Source organism: Cebus imitator, unplaced genomic scaffold, assembly GCF_001604975.1.
Source record: "Cebus imitator isolate Cc_AM_T3 unplaced genomic scaffold, Cebus_imitator-1.0 Scaffold152, whole genome shotgun sequence".
Taxonomy (NCBI): Eukaryota; Metazoa; Chordata; class Mammalia; order Primates; family Cebidae; genus Cebus; species Cebus imitator.
In genome coordinates this window covers 1494322-1518642 of record NW_016107467.1, presented here as the reverse complement: position 1 = coordinate 1518642, position 24321 = coordinate 1494322, and the positions used below count along the sequence as shown (strand labels likewise).

At 38.1% G+C, this 24321-nt stretch overlaps 1 protein-coding gene across 1 annotated transcript in view; it reads left to right on the top strand.

The window, feature by feature from the left end:
* Positions 1–24321, top strand: part of SHQ1 (SHQ1, H/ACA ribonucleoprotein assembly factor) — a 101267-nt gene that overhangs the window by 16695 nt on the left and 60251 nt on the right. Inside the window, exons 5-8 of the mRNA XM_037743755.1 lie at positions 7169–7296; positions 14602–14756; positions 16887–16940; positions 19453–19576. Of these exons, the coding sequence (XP_037599683.1) occupies positions 7169–7296; positions 14602–14756; positions 16887–16940; positions 19453–19576 (461 nt within the window). The remainder of the gene's footprint in view (positions 1–7168; positions 7297–14601; positions 14757–16886; positions 16941–19452; positions 19577–24321) is intronic.

Here is a 24321-nt window from a genome sequence, read left to right as displayed (position 1 = left end):
CTGAGAGAATTAGGAAATTGGAATTTAAAGTTAACAGTGTGATATTATAAGCAGCTCTTATTTTTTTCTATCTTCTGTGTTTCTTTATCCAGAAGCTCATTTTCTTTAATACTATGCATGAAATATTCTTTCCACTTCTCAAAGAACAGTTCTTCTTACAGGAATGGTTTAAATTTAGTCATGGGCTAAGTGAGGAGAGTGGGAGTCATGAGGTAAATGTTCTTTGTGACTTTTCTGATAGCAGTGAGACTTTGGCTCAGTGTAATTTTTGTGTTTCTACTCATTATTTATATTAGCTGACTGACTCACCCAAATGTATTAATATTAAATGAAATGCAACTAAAATTCTTTTAAATTTTTAATTAAAAATGTTTTTAGCTCAGTGCTTTTTTTGTTGTTGTTGATAGTGGTTAAAACAGTGGAGAAAAAAGGCTCACCTTAAATTACTATCTACCAGCAGATAATACATTGTAATATATACATGTAATACATAATGTATATAATACTAGCATAATATTACCTATTTGTAAGTTGTTTGACTTGTCTTTACAAGTCATAGTGTTTCCTCAAGTCAGGATTTGAGGGGGCTTTAGGAAAACTAATTTTAATTTCAGCCTAAGCAGAACACGGTGAAGTCAATTTATTGTAAAGAAAAATTTATACATTTCAAAGGCACGTATGTGATTTTAGCTTGTTATTTAAAAGTCTTTTGTTGTAGAATCTGGATGCTATTGTGGTATAATATATACATATATATATATATATATATATATACACACACACATACATATATATATATACACACACACATATATATATAACACATATATGTGTCTGTGTGTGTGTGTGTGTGTATGTATGTATGTATGTGATATTGTGCTGGCCTAGAGCCAGAACCGGAGCAAAACTATTTTATAAAATGCAAAACTGTTTTTAGATAAGTTGAAATGGCTGCCCCATTCTCCTCACAATAACTACTGTCCTTGGCCTCTGTAAATAGAACTGCTAGTTTGTTCTTCAAAACTATGTAAAGCTGCTTACCTTTTCTTACCAGTAACTGCTAAAATCTGTGACTTCTATCACCACCCAGACGATGTGTAAACAAATGTATATCTTGACTTCTGTAAACCACTGAGTAACAAACAGAATGACAAAAGTCCCCTAGACCTTGGAATGTCCGGAGACCCCCGCCCTTGTCTCCACCCAGGAGGTGAATCACAGAATCCCCTAGCCCTTGAAATGTCCGAAACCTTTTCATCCCCATCCCCGCCCCTCACCCCCACTCCCAAGGTGGTTTTTCGGGTATAAAAATCGTGGCACCCTCCTTTTGGCACCACAGGTTGGAGAGACGTGAGTCCTCTGTGGTCGCCGGCATAATAAATGACCCTGCAATCTGGCATACTTTTGTCTTGGTGATAACTTTCTACACTCGGTCCAATACAACATGTATATGTATATGTATATATATTTTTTGCATGTTTTGCAGCCCACTACAGTGCTGGGCATATACTAGATGATCCATAAATGTTTATTGTTTTTTATTATCCATTTGTTATCATTTGTAATTCTTTTGGGGTATTATTTTTACATTAAGATATGTTGACAACATCTTGAAGCATTCCTTAATAGTCATTCCTCTTTGCTTATTGTTATAGCCAAGTGTTCATATTTCTCTTGCTGGGAGTGTTAGGTTTTCTTTTTCCCAAATTGTTTTTTAATTATTGGCATACATTTTACATTAACCAATTCATAAAATCTTGCCTATTTCTTTATTGGGAGAAAACACAAAAATTTAGTCAGTATTCTAAACATCTGTGACGTAAGAAAAGGAACAGAAATGATTTTATACCATTGTGGTACCATTTTAAATTGTGATAATTTTTCATTACTCTGAATTTGTGAAAGAAGATGGTATATTGATTAAGCTCTTGGATTTATTGAGTAGATCTTAAGACAACAAATAGTAATTGGAAGGCAGGGAGCAATGTCACGTGCTTCTGATGTAACTCTCAATTCAAAACACGAAACTTGAGGAAAAAAACATTAGAATACAACTTTACGTATCCATTCTTTTATTTATGCATTTATTTGTTCAACACATATTTGTCTGAACGAACTACATGCCAAACAGTGTCACAGAGACCAAGGATACCGTGCTGAATACGGCAAGATCTCAATCTCTGTGTCTTCCATGGGGCTTCCATTATAGTGGAGGAAGTAGACAGTATTTTTATTGTGATCAAGTGCTGTGAAGAAAAAGCAGATTGAAGGGTTAGAGAGTGACTGGGCATCCCACTGACTCCTCTGTTTCAACATGTCCAAAATTGAACTCATCATTTTACCTCTAAAGTCTTTGTGAATTTTCTAACTTGGTTGATGCCCCATTTTTCATTGTAGTCACCCAGGTTAGAAAGCAGGGATTCATCTTTGCCTTCTTTCTTATCTCACACATTCAATCAACCCTGAAGTTGTACCATTTATCTCTGTAATTTTTTTTTCTGACTTCATCAATTTCTGGCCCTCATCTGTATCTAGTTTAGTGCAGCGCTCACTAACTGCCTAACTGGCATCTCTGCTTCCAGTCTGGACTTCTTCAGATCGATCAACCATGAATCATCAGTATGATGTCTTATGTGCTTAAAAGGAAAATCTGTCCTTGGTGTTCTTGTGCTTAAAGTACCTCACTCCTTTGTGTGTCCTTGCAAGTTTTCTGTGATCAGGACCTTGCCTACCTCTGTAGCTTCGCTTTTGCCACTCCTTACTCAAGTTTTACGCTGCAGCAGTAATGAATGTTTGCATTTCCCCGCCTGTATCACACTGCTTTTCTCTTTTTTTTTTTTTTTCCCTGAGACAGTGTTGCTGTGTCACCCAGGCTGGAGTCCAGTGGTGCAATCTCAGCTCACTGTAGCCTCTACCTCTGTGTTCAAGCACTTCTCCCGCCTCAGCATCCAAAGTAGCTGAGATTACAGGCTTGTACCAACCGTGCCCAAATAACTTTTTTTTTTTTTTTTTTTGAGGCAGAGTCCTGCTCTGTCACCCAGGCTGGAGTGCAATGGCGCAGTCTTGGCGCAATGCAACCTCTAACTCCCAGGTTTAAGCAATTCACTTGCCTCAGCGTCTCGAATAGCTGGGATTACAGGTGACAGCCACAATGCCCAGATAATTTTTTTGTATTTTTAGTAGAGACGGGGTTTCTCCATGTTGGCCAGGCTGGTCTCAGAACTCCTGACCTCAGGTGATCCACCCGCCTTGGCCTCCGAAAGTGATGGGATTACAGGCGTGAGCCCCGCATCTGGCCCTAACTTTTGTATTTTTAGTAGAGACAGGGTTTCACCGTGTTGGCCAAGCTGGTCTCGAACTCCTGACCTTAGGTTATTCACTTGCCTCGGCCTCCCAAAGTGTTGGGATTACAGATGTGAGCCACTGTGCCCAACCCACACTGCTTCTTATATATTTCCTTTTACTCATGGTATCCCTTTGCCATTTATTTTCCTGACTCCACATGGGCTGAATAGTGGTTACTTATCTCTTTAGGCTCAGTTGTTGCTCCCATGCACCTTCCCTGTTAGACTGGCTTAGGAAGCCTACCTCAGGGCTCCCCTGTTAAAGTTTATCTTGTTTTCACCACACTGTTTTATAATGTTCTGTATTCACATACATGGTTCTCATTAAATTGTGGAGTCCTTAAGGGCAGAAAGTGAGTTTTACAGATTTTCGTCTTCCCCATGGTGCATTAGAGGGCATTCAGTGAATGCTTGTTGAATTAGTGACCTTAAAAGTCAGTAAAACATTAGGCACCATCAGCGCTTGTTCGAAACTCTTAATTCATGGACAATGTCAAGCATAAACCAGCACAGTTGAGATTATTAGGACTATATTAGTGAAATTTTGCTCAAAATAATCAAACATTTTGGAGGAGTGGTGGATGGAGGTGGTAGAAACACCATTTCACCAAGCCGGTTTCCTTTTTTCCTTCGTCTTGGTCCCTTGGGGAGGAAAACAGCATCTTTTCAGATGGGCTCCTCTACTCTTGCCTTCAGTGTCCTCTGCACTGCAGTGTCCAAGGCCGTTTTCTCTCACTCTGCCAGTTCTTCCTGGGCAATTTTGTCCTCTTCCTGGTTTAGATGCTTAAGACTTCCATGTCTCTCTCTTGAGCATCAGACTTGTATGTCCACCTACCTGTTGGACAGGTCTGTTGGTAAATCCTAAAAAAAGGCATATTCAACCTGTCCCAAGTAGGAGTCATTATTTCTCACTCATGTCTGTTAGCTTCCCTCCTATGTCCCTGTCTTAACGAAGGACACTTGTCCACTGAGTTGTGGAGCCCAGAATTTTCAGTGTCATCTTTCACTCTTCGAGCTCCTCATTCCCTGCCTCCTGAGGATTCCATCGTCTACATATGGATCAGATCCATTCCGCTTTGCAGTGTCCACTGCTGCTCTCTGATTTTTGGCCACCATTATTTCTGCTTCTCCAGGTTTCTCCCCTTAAATCACTTTCCAGGCTGCAGTAAGAGTGGTGTTTCTAAGCCATGCTAATGTCATCCCCCTGTGTAAAAGCTTTTACGTGTTTGGTTCATAGAGATAGCCTTTGAAATTTTTTTAACATGGCTTATAAGGTGGTTGTCTCTATATTATTTTCAGCCTCTTTCAGCTTTTTCCCTCCTTAAATGTGCCTTCTTGTTTTCTAGCCTTTGCCAACCAGTGTTTTGCACAGAATACTCTCTTCTACCCCTCTGAATCTGGTTAACTGTTCGTTATCATTCAGCCATTGGTTTAGATATTATTTCCTCCAGGGTCTTTGTATGTCATTCTAATTTATTTTGCCCTAGAATCTTGTACTGTAATGTCATAGCAATTTGCTATATTGTAATTGCTTGACTTTCCCATGGGATTATAAGTTGTGTGAGGGCCAGGACTGTCTGTGTCTTGTCAGCAGTGGAACCCCAGTGTCTAACATGGAGCATGGAACATGGCACAATGTCAGTACTTTTTGTCGAATGAATGACTTATTTAGCATTTTAGCCATTTATTTTGTTATTGTTTATCCTTTTGAAATTTATTTCCTAGAGAAAAGCTCACATTCTGATTTGTAGATGAATTTATAGGGGAACCTCAATTCAAAAGAGTTTCTTCACTTTAAGGATAAAGAGATAGCTGATAAGAAAATGGACTTAACAAGATTAGTTTATGAAGCAGCTGTTTCGTCCTAGTCTCATATGCCTGTGCACCTGTCAGAAATTGCTATTGAGAATTCCCATTTCAAGATAATGGCTGTTCAGTTTTGTCTAAAATGTGCTTTATTTCCTCATATATAAAAATGAAATATTTTTATTGGTTAAGAGCTTGGAGTCTGGAGTAGGAATTAAGTAGGTCCACATTCTAGCTACACCTTTTACTTGTTCTCTGAACTTAGCCAAGGTACGAAACTTTGCTGAGCCTCAGTTTCTACGTGAGGCTATTAATACCCTCAGTAAAATGAGGGTATTAATAGTACCCCCTGCCCATAGTGATGGTGTAAGGATTTAAGGAAATAATGGATACAAACTTGTAATGTGGTGCCTGGAACATACAAAGAACTCAGTAAGTTGTCTGTGATTTTTTTAAATTTTTAAATGATTTCAGTATCTCAGTTGAAAGGGAAGACTGTGTCTAAGGTTGTAAAACTGTCAGTTAGAAAATTTAATGTATGAAAGCAACCAATTCCTTGAGTTTCTGATTAACTAAAATATAAGTGAAATTTTCACCATGAGTTATACTTTGTTATGCTTTTCCCAAGAATACCAATTTCCAACTTTGAATGCAAGATAGAATCATTTCTGAGTAAGTGTCCTCCAAGAGTGAGAGGTATATTTTGAATATAGCTGTTATTTTCCAGTTAAAACAGGGAGTGTAGAGTACAGAAAAATTAGCTTTCTATTCTCTACACATGTTGCTTTTATCTTCTATAGTAGTTTAAGGAACTGTTAAAATTAGTATAGCTTAATAAAATAGATTGTATCTTGGTAGAAAATGTGAGTGCACATGCCAAAAATGGGGTGTGTGTGTGTGTGTGTGTGTGGCCTCTATTAGCCTCTTTGAGAAGATGCACTATCCTGAATTTCCTACTCATTTGCTTGTTTTTCTTTGCTGGTAGAGTTCAAAAATTTTTTCCTTCATTGAAATTTTACTAAAGTCTGGGATACTTGCATACCTAGCACAAGTGCTAGATTTCAGTCCCGTGTGTCTTCAGATTTGCTTCATTTCTCATTATCGAATATGGGATGGGACTTTAGGGTAGGACTGGTCTTCTTCGTACCTTCTATTTAAAGAGATCAAAGGTTGGACACAGTGACCTGAGCCTGTAATCCCACCACACTTTGGGAGCCTGAGGTGGAAGGATTGCTTGAGGCCAAGAGTTTAAGACTTGTCTGGGCAAGGGACAAGACCACATTTCTATGAAAAGCAGAAATTAGCCAGGCACAGTAGCATGTGCCTGTAGTTATACCTACTTGAGAGGCTGAGACAGGAGGATTGCTTGACCCCCGGAGTTTGAGGCTGCAGTGAGCTATGATCATGCTACTGTACTCTAGCCTGGATGATGGAGTGAGACCCATCTCTTTTAAAAAAAAAAGTTAAAAACAACAAAAAAGAGATCAGAAATGTTACATATCCCTTTAGTCAGATACTTAGTTTTGTTTTATGGAAAGTAACTTATGTTTGTGGTTAGTAACAGAAAGTAAATATAGTGTTCAGTCTTTCCTTGAAATGTACTTTGAATTTAAAAATCTGTGATTCTAGTACAAATATGAGTTAAGATAAAATTTTAGGCCGGGCGTGGTGGCTCAAGCCTGTAATCCCAGCACTTTGGGAGGCCGAGGCGGGTGGATCACGAGGTCAAGAGATCGCGACCATCCTGGTCAACATGGTGAAACCCAGTCTCCACTAAAACTACAAAAAAGTAGCTGGGCATGGTGGTGCGTGCCTGTAATCTCAGCTACTCAGGAGGCTGAGGCAGGAGAATTGCCTGAACCCAGGAGGCGGAGGTTGCGGTGAGCCGAGATTGCACCATTGCACTCCAGCCTGGGTAACATGAGTGAAACTCCGTCTCAAAAAAAAAAAAGATAAAATTTTAAAAAGTGAAAGCCAGTGAAACCCTATGTAACCAGTTCTTTCAATGTTTTTCCCAGAGCTGACTTTTTTGAAGACGAGGCAGTTGAACAGATTTTGCAGTATAATCCTTGGTGGACTGACATATATTCAAAAATGATGGCCTTTATGGAAAAGAGTCAGGAGCAAGAAAATCATGCTGCATTAGGTAAGAAAATCAAATTCAGCTAATTTGTTTCATTTTAAAATCTCACGTTGTACCAAACTTTACTTGCCTTCCATATTATTAAGCATGTAATTGTGATTGCCTTATAATGTGAAAATATGAGTTTGAATTGCTAATTTTGGAAATGACATCTTTGCCATTGACTGGAAAATGCCACCAAATAATTATGCTGATTTGTGTTGGAAAGTTCTTTTGAAGTATATTTTCCTTTAGAATCATTGGAGTTTTCTTACAGTTATTTATTTTTTACAACCTAAGTTTAGGGATATTATCACACAGGACATTTGTAATTTCTCAATAACCTGCTTAAGAGGTATGAACATTCTTCTTTGGTAAAGACATTTGAGTATTAGTAATGGTGGGAAAAGACCTAGATGGACATGTTATTACCACCTTCTCTAAGTGCAGCATTGATATATTAAGACTGTAAATTAGAATTCTAACATTTGCAGACAGATCAAGAAGAGAGCACCCATATTTTCTGTCATACTGATTTGGCTTTTATTTACATATTAAAAATAAAATTGCAACGTTTAAATGAAGGGAATACATACATATATGTGCATTCTGAAGAATATTAAATGGACTATAGACTCTTCCCACCCCAAGTTCCTCTTCCCAAAAGTAATCACTATTAGCGGTTTTGGGGATATTTTTAAAATATGTTCCCACATCTAAAATAGTTGCTTTAAGAAACGTCTACACATAGACTCATGTATACCCAGTTCGTACCTCGCTGTTTGCAATTTGCAGTATGTGTTGCACATCTTCCATATCAGTTTGTACAGACCTACCTGAAGCTCTTCATGACTACCTCATATCCTGTTGGATATTTTTATCGTGATTGATGGATATTTGGGCTGTTTACTACTGATGGACATCTGGTTTACTTCCGGTTTTCTGCGATTGCAAATAATATACATAGTGGCCTTCTATGTATAGCGGTCTATACATACCACTCATTCTAAAGTAGCTACAGGGTCTCTATTGTATCACAGTTTTTTATTTTCTGCATGGCAATGGAATAACCTGTTATCTGCTATTTTTTCAGTGTCTAGTATAGTGCCTGTTATATAAGGATAATAAATATAAGTATTATAATAAATGTTTTAATGGTTAAGTTTTTTTTTTTTTTTTGAGACAGAGTCTTGCTCTGTCGCCAGGTGCCAGACTGGAGTGCAGTGCCATCTTGGCTCACTGCAACCTCTGCCTCCCGGGTGCAGGCAGTTCTTCTGCCTCAGCCTCCCAAGCAGCTGGGACTATAGACACACACCACCATATCCAGCTAATTTTTGCATTTTAGTAGAGGCGGGGTTTCACTATGTTGGCCAGGATGGTCTCGATCTCTTGACCTCGTGATCCGCCCGCCTCGACCTCCCAAAGTGCTGGGATTACAGATGTGAGCCACTGCGCCCGGCCTAATGGTTAAGTTTTATTAAAGTTTAGGTGATTTCTACCAGATCAAAAAATTGCTACTGTAATATGAAACCCTGTCTCTACTAAAAAAAAAAAAAATTGCCAGGCACGGTGGCTCACGCTTGTAATCCTAGCACTTTGGGATGCTGAGGCAGGCAGATCACCTGCAGTTGGGAGTTCAAGACGAGCCTGACCAACATGGAGAAATGCTGTTCCTACTAAAAATACAAAATTAGCCAAGCATGGTGGTGTGTGCCTGTAGTTCCAGCTACTCAGGAGGCTGAGGCAGGAGAATCACTGGAACCCGGGAGGCAGAGGTTGTGGTGAGCTGAATTTGTGCCACTGCACTCCGGCCTGGGTGACAGAGCAAGGCTCCCTCTGAAAAACGAAACAAAACAAAACAACAACAACAACAACAACAACAAAAAAACCAGAGGATTAATTCTGTTGCATAACAGAAGCTCATTATAGTGACTCTTGCTATAGATTTATTAGTTGTTTTCAACAAGCAAATCCTGACTTATATTTGAGTTTAAGCAGCTTTCAGAGACATCTCACATTTTAGACAAATTTTGAGGTATAGAGTTGCTAACACATTTTAGATAATTAACTATATATGCTAGGTAGATCTGGTCATAAAGTTTGAGCAAACTTAAATCGTCAAGTATATCAATTGGTCTGAGTCAGTTTCCCTAATTTTAGCACAGTATTTTAATGAGGCGGTGTGGGAGAAAATTGATGGTTGTGTAGTTGAGTTTTCTGTCCACCAGGGTGAGCCAGTTGCCCTAAAAATCAAGAGAAGACATTCCCTTTGATTTAAATTCTAACTTGCTCTACTTTGATAAATTGTAGCTTGTTCTCAGTCCGGTTTTCTGTGTCAGCAATGCTTTGAGTTAGTTTTCTTTGTGTAATTTTAGCAGGAGATGAAGCCACTCAGTCCTTTTAACCACCTGCCCTCCTGACCCTGCATCTGACCCATGGCTTATAGCCAGGCTGGTGCATCAGGAACAGTCACAGTCTGCAAAGCCATTATGGTAATTCATTCTAAAAATCACCTTTAAAAGTAGCAAGGACGTGTGACCTAAGGTAGAAGAACTTGAGCTTTGTGTTGAACAGAGTGTCTCTTCTAATAATACCAAGTATAATAGATAAATTAAATGTAGGCTTGCAGTTGGACTTCTTATTCTACCACATGCTTGCGATATATGATCTTGCAAATTGCGGTTACTGTGGAAATCCTGTACCTACCTCAGAGTTGTCCTGAGATTGAATGAAACGAAGTATTTAAAATCTTGTGTTAGAAATTATTATTGTAGAGTAAAATCAGTCACAGGAGAGCCAGGAGTTGTATGGTTTCTCAGTGAAATGACGATTTTTATACATTTAGAAAGTTTTTAGGGAAACTTCTTTGTAAACAAGATTTCTCTCTCATTTAAAAAATTCTGGTTCAGATATTTGAGACACTCAGCATTACAGGAATACATTAACAGTGTGTTGAGCTAGGATAAAATATGGGGGAAAAGAAGTAGACCAAAAAATAAACTTCCGTTTTCTGCTTACCCATGGTGCGTACCGCTGTACCTTTTCTCCTACTCTTCCTTTTTGTTCTTTACCTCTCTGGCCCTTTTCCTCTTTGTGTCATAACAGTGGTCTGCTGTCTGTTTAACACCTCCTCATCAGATGTCACCAGGCAGATATAACAGTGCAGGTGAGGGGTGTACCTTTGATTCATTCTGCATCATAAAATATTAACCTAGATTGCTTTGAATTCCAGATAAGCCTTAGGTGATGAACTTTGCTCCCTCTCTTTCTCCCTTGGTGGTAGTTCTTGTCATTTTCATCACAGCCCTGAGTTACAACAGGGAGACTTTTCTCCAGCTTTGTAGTGATCCAGATTTTCCTCCCCAAAGGCTTGTAAATGGAAGTGTTAAATGCTGTGCTTCCCCTGAGCTCTGGTTTCATAAGGATGAACTTACCGCATTTCCCATGTTGTCTGTCAGTGGTTAATCTGGAGCTCCAGAGTCTTGGCACGTTATTACTTGTTATGACACCACATAACATTTATAGTCAATGAACTTCCTAGCAGGGACATCCTGTTTGGCACCAGTGATCCCTTCAGTGTTTGTAGAGATAACTGTCAGTGTCAACTTTGAAAGTTGTAGCACTGCAGGGCTACCCATTTAGGGTGAAGGTTTGAATGCAACACGTTTTTTTTCTGGTTCCCTTGATCTGGTTCCAGTAAATGTACAATGTCATAGACAGATGTGCATTACTCTGAGTGCATCAGGATCCTGTGTGATTTAATTGTTGACCCAGATAAGAGGGATGTTTGGGAGGGGGATTTAGAGAGGAAGGGAGGATTTAAAAGTAAAAAAATTGGAAAATATTTGGGAGAAAAAGTGACTACCTTGTAGACATCTTTCCATTTTAATGAGAATCCCTTTGCAGCCTTCAGACATACTGGTGGGGTTTTTCATGTTGGGAGGTGGTCCTTGACCATTTGCTTCAATGTTAGGGCACCAGATTCCTCCTCAAATGTATTGAGATTTCGACTGACTTTTGTTTCACTGAAGATATTTTTTAAAAGTATAATTAACCGAAATCTTGTGAACTGTATAGCAAAGCTGCTTTGTAGTGTGGCTAAGTCATAAAAATGCTTGACAAATGTTACTCATGGTGGCAATCATCCAAGCATTGTTGGCACTGCATCTGTGGTTATTTCCAGTACTGCTGCTAGGTTAGACTTGATTGTGTGCAAACTTCCCCCAAGTTCCCCTTTGAGTGATGTGATTTACAGCTCTAATAAAAAAGGCCTTAGGGAGCCCAGACTTTTGGTTTCTCTAGTGATTTCCTGGTTTGTTGTTATTGTTATTTATCATCTCTGATTTCTTTGCTTGAATTTCAGAATTTAAGTGCATTTGTGTATTATTAATGAAGTAGGCCACAATGGAACTTATAAATGCTCAGAAAAAGGTAGAAGTATTTTAGGGAAAGTCTAGCAGTATCTAGTATCCACGAATTCAGAAGAATGATTCAAGATTTTTCTTATGCACAGTTACTTAAAATGGCTAATGTAGAAACACTTACGTGTGGGTAATGTAACATCAGAACCTGCAGTGCCCAGGTCAACTTTTACAATGGTTAAACATCTATAGGTATGATTACATAAAAATGAAGGCATGAATGTGTAGAGAGTTGACATGTTGCTAAATAGTTTCTGGATATGCTTATATTGTGATTGAGAATTATGTGGAAGCAGGGGTCTTTATCAGTCAACTAGGATATAAAGACTTTAGTCAGATATCATGAACACCTGGCATTTTCCCATTGGCTAAATTAATGAACATCTCAAAGATCATACCTAAGGGAATACTGTCTCAAACCTTCTTGCTAAATATAAGGAGTCTTAAAATATTTTTGTCAGGTATGCTTTCTTCACGCATTGAGTATATTCCTTCATGCCATTTACTTAAATCAAATTGCTTTAAGTGAACTGAGAGCTTTTATTTAAATTAAGGAATCTTCAGATCTGTCCTCCAATGAGGCAATCAACACTCAGTTTATCTGTCTTATTAATTAAGTCTAGTAAGTTTTAAATTAAATACAATTGACCCTTGAACAAAACATGTTTGAAATGCATGGGTCTGCTTATATGGGGATTTTCTTTTGCCTCTGCCACCCCTGAGGTAGCAAGACCAACCCTTCCTCCTCCTCCTTTTCTCCGCCTACTCAGTGTGAAGACCAGGATGGTAACCTTTATGATGCTGTACCTCCACTTAATGGATAGTAAATTTAATCTTAAAGAGACTTCATGTACAATTCAAGTATTAGGGAAACCTTAACTAAAGCTATAAATCCAGAATCTGTCTTAAAAAAAAAAAGGACGTATTTGACATTTTTACCATATAGTAAAAGGTACCATAAAGAAAGTCAGTAGCGATATGGTAGCTTTGGAAAGATGATTACAGTTTATAATATGCATGGTTCTTAATTTGACAAGATAAGCCAACCAATAGGAAAAACTGGACAAAACACATTAGAATGGGTCACTCATAAGAGTACAAATCCAGATTGCCTACAAACTGATGAACTAGTGCTCAAAGTCGAGCAGTTGGAGAACTACTAAGTGAAATAACCATGATAAGTCACCATTTTAGTTTTTTCTTGCTGTACAACAAATTACTGCAAGCTTCACACAATGTACGTTCATAATCTCGGTTTCTGTGAGTAAGAAGTTGAGCCTGGCTTTGCTGAGTCCACTGCCTTAGGGTCTTGCAAGGCTGTAGCCAAAGATGTCTTTCTTATTTTTTTAAAAATAGATATTGGAGGCTGCATTCTTTCCTGGAGCTCAAGGTCTTCTTCCAGTCTCACATGGTTGTTGGCAGAATTTAGTTCCTTGCAGATGTAGAACTGAGGTCCCTACTTTGTTGCTGGCTGTTAGCTGGGGGCCACTCTGAGGTCTTAGAGGTTGCTACGGGTTCCTTCCACATAGCCTTCTCACAGGCTTTCACACTTGACTATGTGATATCTTCCTTATTCAAAACTATCAGGTGAGTCCCTGGCTTCAGTCTGCTAATAATGGAATGTAATCATGGGAATGACTATCCCATTGCCTTGGCCATATTCTGTCGGACAGAAGCAATTCATAAGCTCCATCCCCACATCGTGATAGGACTCATTGGAGGTCATCTTAGAATTCTGCCTACCATGCTCAATTTATCAATCTGGAAATGATTGTAAAAAAAGCTATTATGTTTCTTGCCAGGGGGAGGTGGGAGGTGTGTGTAGGAAGTGGAACTGTTATCCATGACTGTGAGAAAGGAGAGTTACTATAGCCTTTAAAGTACATTTCTAAAACAGATACATTTTTAAAGCAGTCAGTCCAGTCTCAAGAGTCTACTTTATGGAAATAAAGCCTCTAATATCCAAGGACATAGGATAAGGATATTTATTGCAGCATTATTAGCAGTGGCAGAAAACTAGGAGCAAAGTGAATGCCCATCAGTAGGGGGAGTGGTTGGATAGAGCATGGTACGTTTTGGAATATTATACTCCTTTACAAAAATTAGCTACGTACCAGTTGACTTTTAGGGATCTGCCAGAGGTAAATCAACTTTGTTGAGTGAGAAGGCTGAGATGGAGAAAAATGACCTAGTTCTTTGGGTCAAGGGAGGGTGTAGGAAGTATAAACTTCCTAGTATGTATGCTTGTGTGTCTGTATATGATTATATGTATGTAGAGAAAACCGGAATGATACATACTAGATTTTTAGTGTGTGAGAGGCTGTTGACAAATATTCAGATGGAGAGAGGTGACAAGCAAAAGAAGAAAAGGAAAAAGGAACTGTGTTGTAAACAGTCTCTTTCCACAAGTCCAATGAATGTGATGTGGTCATATGTAAAACTTGATAAACACTATGAGAAAATACTATACCCTTAACATTGATTAATATCTGGGAATATTCCTATTTCTTGGTATAAAACTTTCAAAATGGATAATGAATATTTTCAGAGTACTTTAGTTAGCACTTTCTGTTGTCAAAATGTATTATCTTAGTTTTAAAGTCAGTAACTGGCATTCAGATGCCTTAAATACAGAACAGTGTAGCAAAAAAGAGAGGGTCGGGAATTAAGGAATAGATGTTATTTAGAAAAGTCGTCTTTATTCAGCCCTATTAGGATTTGAGCAGATTCATGGCTCTTACTGAAACTGTAAAGTCTACTTAAGAAGTTATTTATATATCCAGAGTTAAGTAGAAATAACTTTTATTTCAGTTTCTAGAATCAAAGTTCTAATTTTGACAAATCTTCCACATTGGGGGTTTTACAAAGCTGAATGAAATATCTAATTTTTAAATGGATTTTCTTCTAGTGTCTTTTTCTGAAGAAGAGAAATACCAGCTAAGAAAATTTGTCAATAAATCTTATCTGCTGGACAAGAGAGCCTGTCGTCAAGTGTACTACAGTTTGATTGATATCCTTCTGGCATATTGCTATGAAACCCGTGTCACTGAAGGAGAGAAGAACGTAAGTGCACGTGTGTGTGCGTGTTGCCATAGATTACTGTGTGGATGAGTAAACTGCATGAAAGCACCAGTCCCTTGTCTGGAGTAGAACCAGTGGTGATTAGTTATTTAGGGGATGCCCCCCCGCAGAGTTGTGGTGGTGGTGGGTACCCACATGCAAGCATACGTTGCTTAGTTGGTCTTTTTTACTTTTCTCTTGGCATTAGTCTCTGCAAAATAGCAGAGTAAGAAAGTTTAAGGGAGTAAAGGTGAGAGTAAAGAGGAAGGCCACCCTGAGTTCTCATCTCTTTTAGGCCAGAGAAGTGCTCTGTCACATGACACTTCACACTGGCAAGGGGGTAAACTGCCATAGCCGGTTATATTCTTTCTCTCAGCAAGAAGTCAACAGATGCAAAATACGGCATTTTACAAAATAAATCTTAGTATTTACCTGCAAGTATCCTCATTTCATAGAGTATGTGTACTTCTGAAAAATTATATGTAAATCAGTGTTTTTAAAACCTGAATTATGTCTTTTTTTGCTATTTACAGGGATCATATTATACAAGTAAATCCTTTTGATATTTTTTTTTTTTTTTTTTTTTTTTGAGAGGGAGTTTCGCTCTTGTTACCCAGGCTGGAGTGCAATGGCGCGATCTCGGCTCACCGCAACCTCCGCCTCCTGGGTTCAGGCAATTCTCCTGCCTCAACCTCCTGAGTAGCTGGGATTACAGGCACGCAGCACCATGCCCAGCTAATTTTTTGTATTTTTAGTAGAGACGGGGTTTCACCTTGTTGACCAGGATGGTCTCGATCTCTTGACCTCGTGATCCACCCGCCTCGGCCTCCCAAAGTGCTGGGATTACAGGCTTGAGCCACTGCGCCCGGCCGACAAGTAAATCCTTTTGAAAATTCTTAAACCATGTTTTAAAAAATAAGACTTCTTTTGTATCTCTTCTTAAACCATATTTGATTTCGTAAATGAAGAGCTAAACATCCTTCTCACCTATACCACCGATTGTATATTTTAAAAGGCTGGAAACCAAAAAACAGGCTTTTTGTTAGTGTGGCCATGCAGCTGTTTATAATTGTCCTTGCTCAAAAGGTTATTTTTGATCTGAGCGTATGCTTTCCTTTTTTGAATTACACAGATAATTCACATTGTAAAGGAAAATATACACATGAAGAAAATGATTAAGATTTCCTGTAATTTTAGTCATCAGAAATAACCGCTGTTAAATGGCAACGTATCTCTTTCCAGTCTTACTTCAGTGTGCACGTGTGTGTCTATATTGTGTGTATTTACCTTGGGTTCTAATGTATATAGTATTTAACCTGCTTTTTTCATTCAGCGTCATAGCACTAATGTCGTATTAGAGTTAGAATTTTCCGTGTACCAATTTTTTTGTTGTCATGACTCTGAAAATATCTAGGGTGACTCTTGACGTTTGTGTCTAAGATGACTGTTACTGAGTGCGTTAAGGGCATAATCTATCTGAAAACACTTTTTGTTTTCACTCATCTTTTAAAGATACTATAATTGCAGAAAATGTTTTCTTTGACAAAAAAAAAAAATGCTTCATATTAAATCTTGAAAACATGAGTGTTTATGCTTGAAAAAATTTACCATTTTTTATTCTTGTATTCATGTATTTGAAATCATGAAGTCTTACAACTTGAGAGCTTCTCTGGAATGTACTTATTCTCACCAGCATTCTCTGAAAAGTCACATTTTCTAGCAGCTTCTTAAGTGCCACAGATAATACTTCAACTTTATCTTTGATTCCTTTGATAGAATATTTATGGATTGTTTGGGAGGCATGTAGCTTACTTCAAAAAGGATGGAAATTGAGCAGGAATTACTTTGCCTTAACTTTTAGTTTCAAAGCCCCTGCTTGTTTGCTCTTATGTTCTGCTACTCTTATCAGTACAAAAGTTTTATTGCCTAAAATCCCGAGGAAAGTAAGCAGAAACTTCCCTCTAATAGACTGTGCATCAGCAAAGCAATTATTTTTCTATAGTTGTGAACACTTCTTTGTTCTCATATATCAGTGATCCTCAGACACTGGTTGAATAAATGGATTTGTTTTGTCTATTTTTAAATGACTTTACCTCTAATGTGATGGTACTCTTTTCTCCAAAACAAATCAAGGTTGAATCTGCATGGAATATCAGGAAACTGAGTCCAACACTATGCTGGTTTGAGGTATGATTTCCAGTTGCAATTGTTTAGAGTTTGTTGTTCAGGAAGTTATTTTTGTTGTTTTTACTTTATTTGGAGTAATTAAAGCAATTCCTTGAATTTTTAAAAGTAAAAGCTCTATTGTACAGGTCTGATTTCTGTCTTTTAAATACAGTTCTGATAATGAAACCAGGTAAAGTATTTTGGAAGTTGGGGGAGGGAAACACACTTTGGAGAGAGGCTGGAGACATGGTTTGTTGGGGGAGAATGTGGGGCAGAGTGAGAGGTGTGTTTGTAAGTTGGCGTGTATTGGGGCTTGAAGCTTAAAGATGGAAGGAAACCTAGGTGATAAGTGACCATTAGAGCCTGTGCTAAGCATGCACACATACACACACACATAAAATAATGTTTTTTATATGATTTTTTAAATATATGTGTGTATATATATAAAAACTTCACCTGTTCTCAATAAGTCTGTGAGGTAAGCATTGCAGGTTTTATAGGTGAGGAAACTTAGATCATATAGTTTAAATAACATATCCTAGGTCCTACAATTCAAATGTAGTCTGGTTACATTTGGTATCTCTTTCAGTATAGTTGTGTTTCTGTTTTCTGAAAAATAGTTGTGCAGGTCTCACCAAAAATACCAAAGGACAATATCTTTATATTTGTACATTTTGAACAAACTTGTACGTCAAAACAGTAATTAGAAGCAGAAATTTTTAAAATGTATCAAATAATTGATGATTCGGCCGGGTGCGGTGTCTCACTCCTGTAATCCCAGCACTTTGGGAGGCCCAGGTGGGCAGATCACAACGTCAGGAGTTTGAGACCAGTCTGGCCAATATGGTGAAAACCTGTCTCTACTAAAAAATACAAAAATTACTGGGTGTAGTGGCAGGTGCCTGTAGTCCCAGCTACTTGAGAGGCTGAGGCAGGAGGAATAGCTGGGACCCAGGAGGTGGAGGTTGCAGTGAGCCGAGATCGAGCCACTGCACTCTAGCCTGGGTGATAGAGCGAGACTTCGTCTCAAAAAAAAAAAAAAGGAAAAAAAATTGATGATTGTATAGATGTAAACAGGAACTGAAACACTTACTTTATTATAGAATCTTACTACTCCAAAAATGATCCAAGGACCAACAACCTGACCAGCAGCTTCAGCTGGGAGCGCATTAGAAAGACAGAGTTTATTGCAGTCCCACTTCACTCCCATTGAATCAGAACTAGAATTTGTAGCAAGATCTCCAGGGGGTTTATATGCGTATTGAAGACAAACAGTGCTGCTCTCTAGGTTTCGTTGGAGTTCCTCATGTTGCCGTGATCAGCATATAATTGAGGAATGAGTTTCTGTGATAACATTTATTAATATGTTGAAAGTAGTTGGTGACTAGATAATTTTGTGGTGTAGTTATAAAACATCTACATGAAAATTTACCTATTTATGATTTTATTGTGACATTTTTATTTTTATTGATAATTTAAAATTGTTGGACATTAGCTATGTTAAACTTTTGTTAAGTATTAGTTTTTTGCTAGAATTTTTTTTAAGTTCATGATTCTCTTTATGTCAAATACTCAGTGTTCTTAATCAGATCTCTCATAGCTTTAAGGATTAATGTACATTAGATTATCTTTCTCCCTTGGTTTTAAGTTTTACATATGGTTTACATTTTTTATACTTTATGAAAGAAACAATTTTGTGGAACTATTTCTATTGTCTAGTATTTTCAGTAAGTTTTGAATTGCTAATGTTATCAGTTTGATACCATTCAAGATAAAACACCTTTTTTCCTAGAAATCAGTTCGATAAACAAGAACAAATTACTCGAGTAAATATCTTGTATTATTTATGTCCAATGTAAAAAAAAAAAACGAGGAGAGGAGACTGAACATACTTCACTAAGGAGTTCTACATTTTTGTGTGTGTGTTTATGTGATGGAGTCTCACTCTGTCACCAAGGCTGGAGTGCAGTAGTGTGATCTTGACTCCAGATCACTTGAACCTCTGCCTCCCAGGTTCAAGTGATTGTCTGCTTCAGCCTCCATGTTGGTCAGGCTGGTCTCAAACCCCTGACCTCAGGTAATCTACCCACCTCGGCCTCCCAAAGTGCTGGGATTACAAACATGAACCACTGCGCCTGGCGAGTTCTGCATTTTTTATCTGTGCCATCTTGAATGGCCTTAGAAGACAAAAACATGAAGTATAAATTATTTTAAAATGTCCTTTATGTGCATCTGTATTTTGTTAATGCCATGTGTTCTAGATTCCTATTTGTAATCTTTAGGACTTTAAAAAACTTTCTTTCGGCATTTGCGATATGTTGACAGTGTGAGAAATTACAAAGACTAAGATTCAATGTCTTATTGTAAGATATACAAAAAGAATCTTAATTCATGGTTTTATGTTTCTCTTCTACTTGGCTTCACAATGATTCAAACTTACAGCTTTTAAATGAGAAAAGCTTCCTATTTCATTGTGTGCTTTTGTTTGTGTAATGTTACGGAAATGACTGCTTATTAAAATGACACTTCACAGACTTGGACTAATGTTCATGATATCCTGGTGTCTTTTGGAAGAAGGGTATTGTGTTACCCACTCTATCGCCATTTCAAGCTGGTGATGAAGGCCTACAGGGACACTATAAAGATATTGCAGCTAGGTAAGATACTACTCTGCTTGCAAATTTGGGAGGGAAAAAGTTGTCAGTTTTTAGTCTGTGAAGATATAATCATGATTTTTGCTTTTTTTGTATATAAATAAATAATGAAAATCCAATCACTTTGAAAGTGTAAAATTCCTGTGTATAAGATATATGTAGATATGTAATTGCATAGAGGTATATTAAAAACTCTTTTCTTAGAGGAGTAGGGAAGGTAAATAGAGAAGGCACACATAGTATTGCAAACCATTTTACATTACAATAGCTTGCATCATGCATTATTTCTTGGCTGCCTATAGTCTTCTAGGCTCTATGGTGGGACCAGGGGTTTAATAATAAAGAAGATAGAAAAGTTCCCTGCTCTGTTGAAGTTTACAGTTTTGTCAGAGAGACAGATGATGAATAAGTAAGCAATTCCAAAGAGAGAATGAAAAGTACTCTGCTGGGAGAAGTCCAGGGATCCTTTAGGAGGGGACATGTAACCTAGATTTGGCATGTCAAGAAAGGTTTTCCAACAAAAAGCACAGCTACTTGGAACACTTTTGACTTGCTAAATTCAACCTGAAAACACAAACACTTGCTAGCTTTAGGGATGTGGAACATTCTGGGCTCTGAAACAAATTCCAAAGTGCCCATAATACCGTCATTAGAATAAGTATATAATTTCCAAGATAATGACTTTGAAGGGGGCAACATCCATTTGTATGTATTAGTTCTGGCACATTTATTTAAAAGTCACTTTTAGTACTTTATGATCATTTCCTATATTCTCCCCCTGGGGAGATCATCATTCCTTTGCCCTTAGATAAAAGTGTTTCTGGGAGCTTGGTTTTCAGACTTCAGAATAAGAAGAGGAAAGAAAGGAAGTTCTTTCCTCTACATCCAGGTGACTTCACTGGCCTAAAGAAGAGAATCACATCTCGAATGTTTCATCCCACCTCGAGATGTACTTTGCCTTCTGTATGACCTGTAGTCTTCTTGCCCTGGTGGCGGGGATGGGGGAGGAAAGTCATGTTTGAAGTAGATTCTTTTAAAATAGACAGTAATTGTAAATATGAATCATGATTAGATGGAAGATGCCTTTTTATTCATCTAGTTGGTTTAGACTAGCTGTATTTTATTTTGAAGGATTGTTGATTATAGGATAAAAGAGCTATCATTGAGGAATCTTATCTTCTTTGACTTAACAGTGGGAAACAAACTGCTTTTTTTCATGTGTTATTTCTTCCTACCTTCCATCCAAGATATCTTTTGAATTGCTAAAAGTACCTTGGAAAATCAATCTACTATAAATGACTGATTGTGTGAGCTTCAGTTACACGTCACAATTCATTTCTTTTTGAAGTCATGCTAGATTATCTGGGCATTATTCATGGACTTAAACAGTGAGAATGCAGTTTGCGATTATCCTGTTACATCATGGCTTCCAGATGGAGAATTGGCAAAATCTCCATGTGCCTGTTTGCACACACACTCACACTCTCACTGTCATTCTCACTCACATCCACAAGCTACTACTTGTTACTTTTTATTTTGGGAAGTAATCTAGTTCTATGATTCCGTCACCAAAAGTAAATTTGATTGCCTTGACTTACATAGCAATCAATTACCTGAATCGTTTTAGTAGGTCAGAATTGAAATTGAGACTTAACTTTTATTCATGATCACTCTGACAAGAAATAGTTTTATCAGCTGTGTTATGATAGCAACATAAAACTTCATGTAACACATTGGAGTCCTCTCTGCTAAAAATGAACCTGAACCCTCTAGGTACCATGTACACTGTGTTCTGTGACTGATTTGGGTCGTGGCTAGTTAGTGCTAAGACTGAGGGCTGATTGTCTAGAATTTATGCGAGAAGCTGTGGAGATGACATGCTCTGGATGAGAATTGTCACCTGTCTTTGTACAGGTGGATGGCATAGGGATGCCATTATTGCCGCTGAAGAGACTCATTTGTTTGAGAACCCCATAATTTAAATAGAGGCAGCTGCAGTTTGGCATTTAGTATTTTCCAAGAATGAATTCGTGCCTACTTATAATTCAAAATGCAGTCACAGTGTTCACACTTTTTATTATAAAGGTCAGTATAGTGTTCCATAGTTGAAAGTAATGAATAACTCTGCCTCCAAAGGAGGACTGATCTTAAATGGAATGAGCTTCCAAAACCAATGTAGGAATGCTTCAGAAACTACAGAATATTTCATTATAACTGATAGACTAAGATACGAGTTTTCAAAGAGCCAGGAATTGTCTTCATCTGACTTCACAGTAGCCTTTACCAAGATTCTTTACTAGGCCTTTGGCTCTTTTCAGTTCTGCATTTCTTCTCGTTCCCTCCCCTCCTCCAGAAGATTGTGTGTTTATCTCTGGAGTTTGCTGTTGTGTTTCATCCAAAGTCCTTAAGGGCAGGAAATCCTGCTTTGCCCATTAAGTACTATTTTAGTGCTTAACAAAGGACCTTGCCCATGTAGTTGCTGTCCTTGGATCAGTCATCTTGGGGCACATGACTCCTTTTTTCCTCTCTGTCTCTGTCTCTTCAATTTTTATTGACTGTTTGTTCCGTTCTTTTGGGTAGAATGGGTAAAGTTTTTCATGGAAGCATCACTTAGTTGCTGTTAGTCAATTAAAAATAAAAGTAAAAGTAAAAGCAGCTTTTCTAATATATAGTCAGGAGAATTACTCTTTTTTTTTTTTCTTGAGACAGAATCTTGCTCAGTTGCCCAGATTGGGAGTGCAGGGGCGCAATCTTGGCTCACTGGAACCTCTGCCTCCCAGGTTCAATCAGCTCTCATGCCTCAGCCTCACAGGTAGCTCAGATTACAGACATGTGCCACCAGTCTTGGCTAATATTTGTATTTTTAGTAGAGGGGGGTTTCACCATGTTGACCAGGCTGGTCTCGAAATCTTGGCCTCAAGTGATCTGCCTGCCTTGGCCTTCCAAAGTGCTGGGATTACAGGCATGAGCCACTGCACCTGGCCTATGCAGAAGAGCTATTTGTTTTAGAAGTGACAAGTCATAGTTTAATACCTGAGCATATATTATTTATATAATTTAGTGAGTGTTGGTACTGTCTACATCTTATTAATGTGTAGAAGATATTCCTTACTTTCATTAGAAGGGTAGGATGGGATAGAAGAGAAATATCAACTTAATTTTGGCTTCCAGTTCCCCCTTTGAGCTCATTCTGTGGGTTCTTTTTTTTCCTCCTTGTTGGATGGACTATATATCCTATATATATCGTATCATATATATGTCTCCTCTAATATATATCCTATAACTTTTTCTATCACTTTAGATTTTAAAAAAGTTCTTTTACCATTTATAGTCACAAGAGGAGTCTAATTTCAGCACTTAAAATGTCCACTTTGAACTTCATTCCAAAAGGAAATCTTCCCTTCCCCGGCTGGGACCTGCCTCACGGTGGGTGACCATCAGCAGGGAGGAGGACCCCTTTCACCGTGGCAGGACATGCCGCTTACCTCCACTTGGCCACCTCATGCTGCTCTGTCCTGCTTCTTAATGGGGTCAGACACTAGTCTTTGTACTCTACAGATAGAATTTCCAGGGCAAACAGGTTGTATTCTCTTACGGCCTCTCTTAAAACCTCCTTTCTCTTGGTTTAAGGTAATAGAAAAGCACCTCCTTCCTGCACCTATGTAGGGTGGTAAGAAACTGCACAGCACTCCACCACCTTTATCCATGGAGATTTTCTCTGGACCTCTTTACCCTTAAGCTCTTGATGGTGAATATTTGCAAATTAATTGCAAATCATTTTTAGTTTCTCTTTCTACAAGTTCAGCATAGAGAGGTTAGCGTCTCTTTAAAATATGTGGATATTGATACCGGTGATTTTCTTTGTGAGACTCATCATAAAAGAGAAAGAGTTCTGTCTTGATGAGTTGATAATACGTACATGTGGGTGGCACAGGGATGCCATTATTGCAGCTGAAGAGGCTTGTTTGTTTGGACACCTCATAATTTAAATAGAGGTAGCTCTGATTTGGCTAGTTTGTTAGTAATAACCACAGCTGCTGTGTATTAGTTACTTTTTGTGTGCACTAGGGTCAGTTCTTTAGATACTTTATCTCGTTTTGCTCATAATGCAATCCTGTGAAGCAGCCATTACTATCCCCATTTAGCAAATAGAAGACAGGCTCAAAGAAGTGAAGTCAGTGGCCCAGGGTCTTACAGCTAGTAGATGGGAGAGCTTGGATTTGACTCCAGATCTGTGTAACTTAGAGTCTGTGTGCTTATATATATTGAAATAGTTACAAATGAAATTATATGAAGGCTGGAATTTGCTTCAAAATAGTTCAGAGTGGGTTGTGGGAAAGTGGGTGGGGTGTATCTGAAACAAGGTTGGCTACAAGTTGATTGCTGCCTGTGATGAGTATGTGGGATTCATGATACTGTCTTCCCTATTTTTGTGCATGTTGTGATTTTCCTTTAGGCAGTCTTTTTTTTTTTTTTCCCTTGAGTCTGGACCCTTAACCACCATACTACTGTGTTTTAAATTTATCTACCATTTTGTGGAAAACATGATTTCTATTAATATTTGTACAGTTGTCTAAACATTTTTTGTCTGATTAAAAACATGTACAATTGTTCCTTCTATTTGTTGTTTTGTTTTTAAGGTTAATAGAAAACTACTTTTTAATAACATGTGAAGTGTGATGAATAATAGCTACCTAGCAGGTAGTAGCCCAAGAAACAGCCTTCAGGAGTCTAGTTGTTGTCACCAA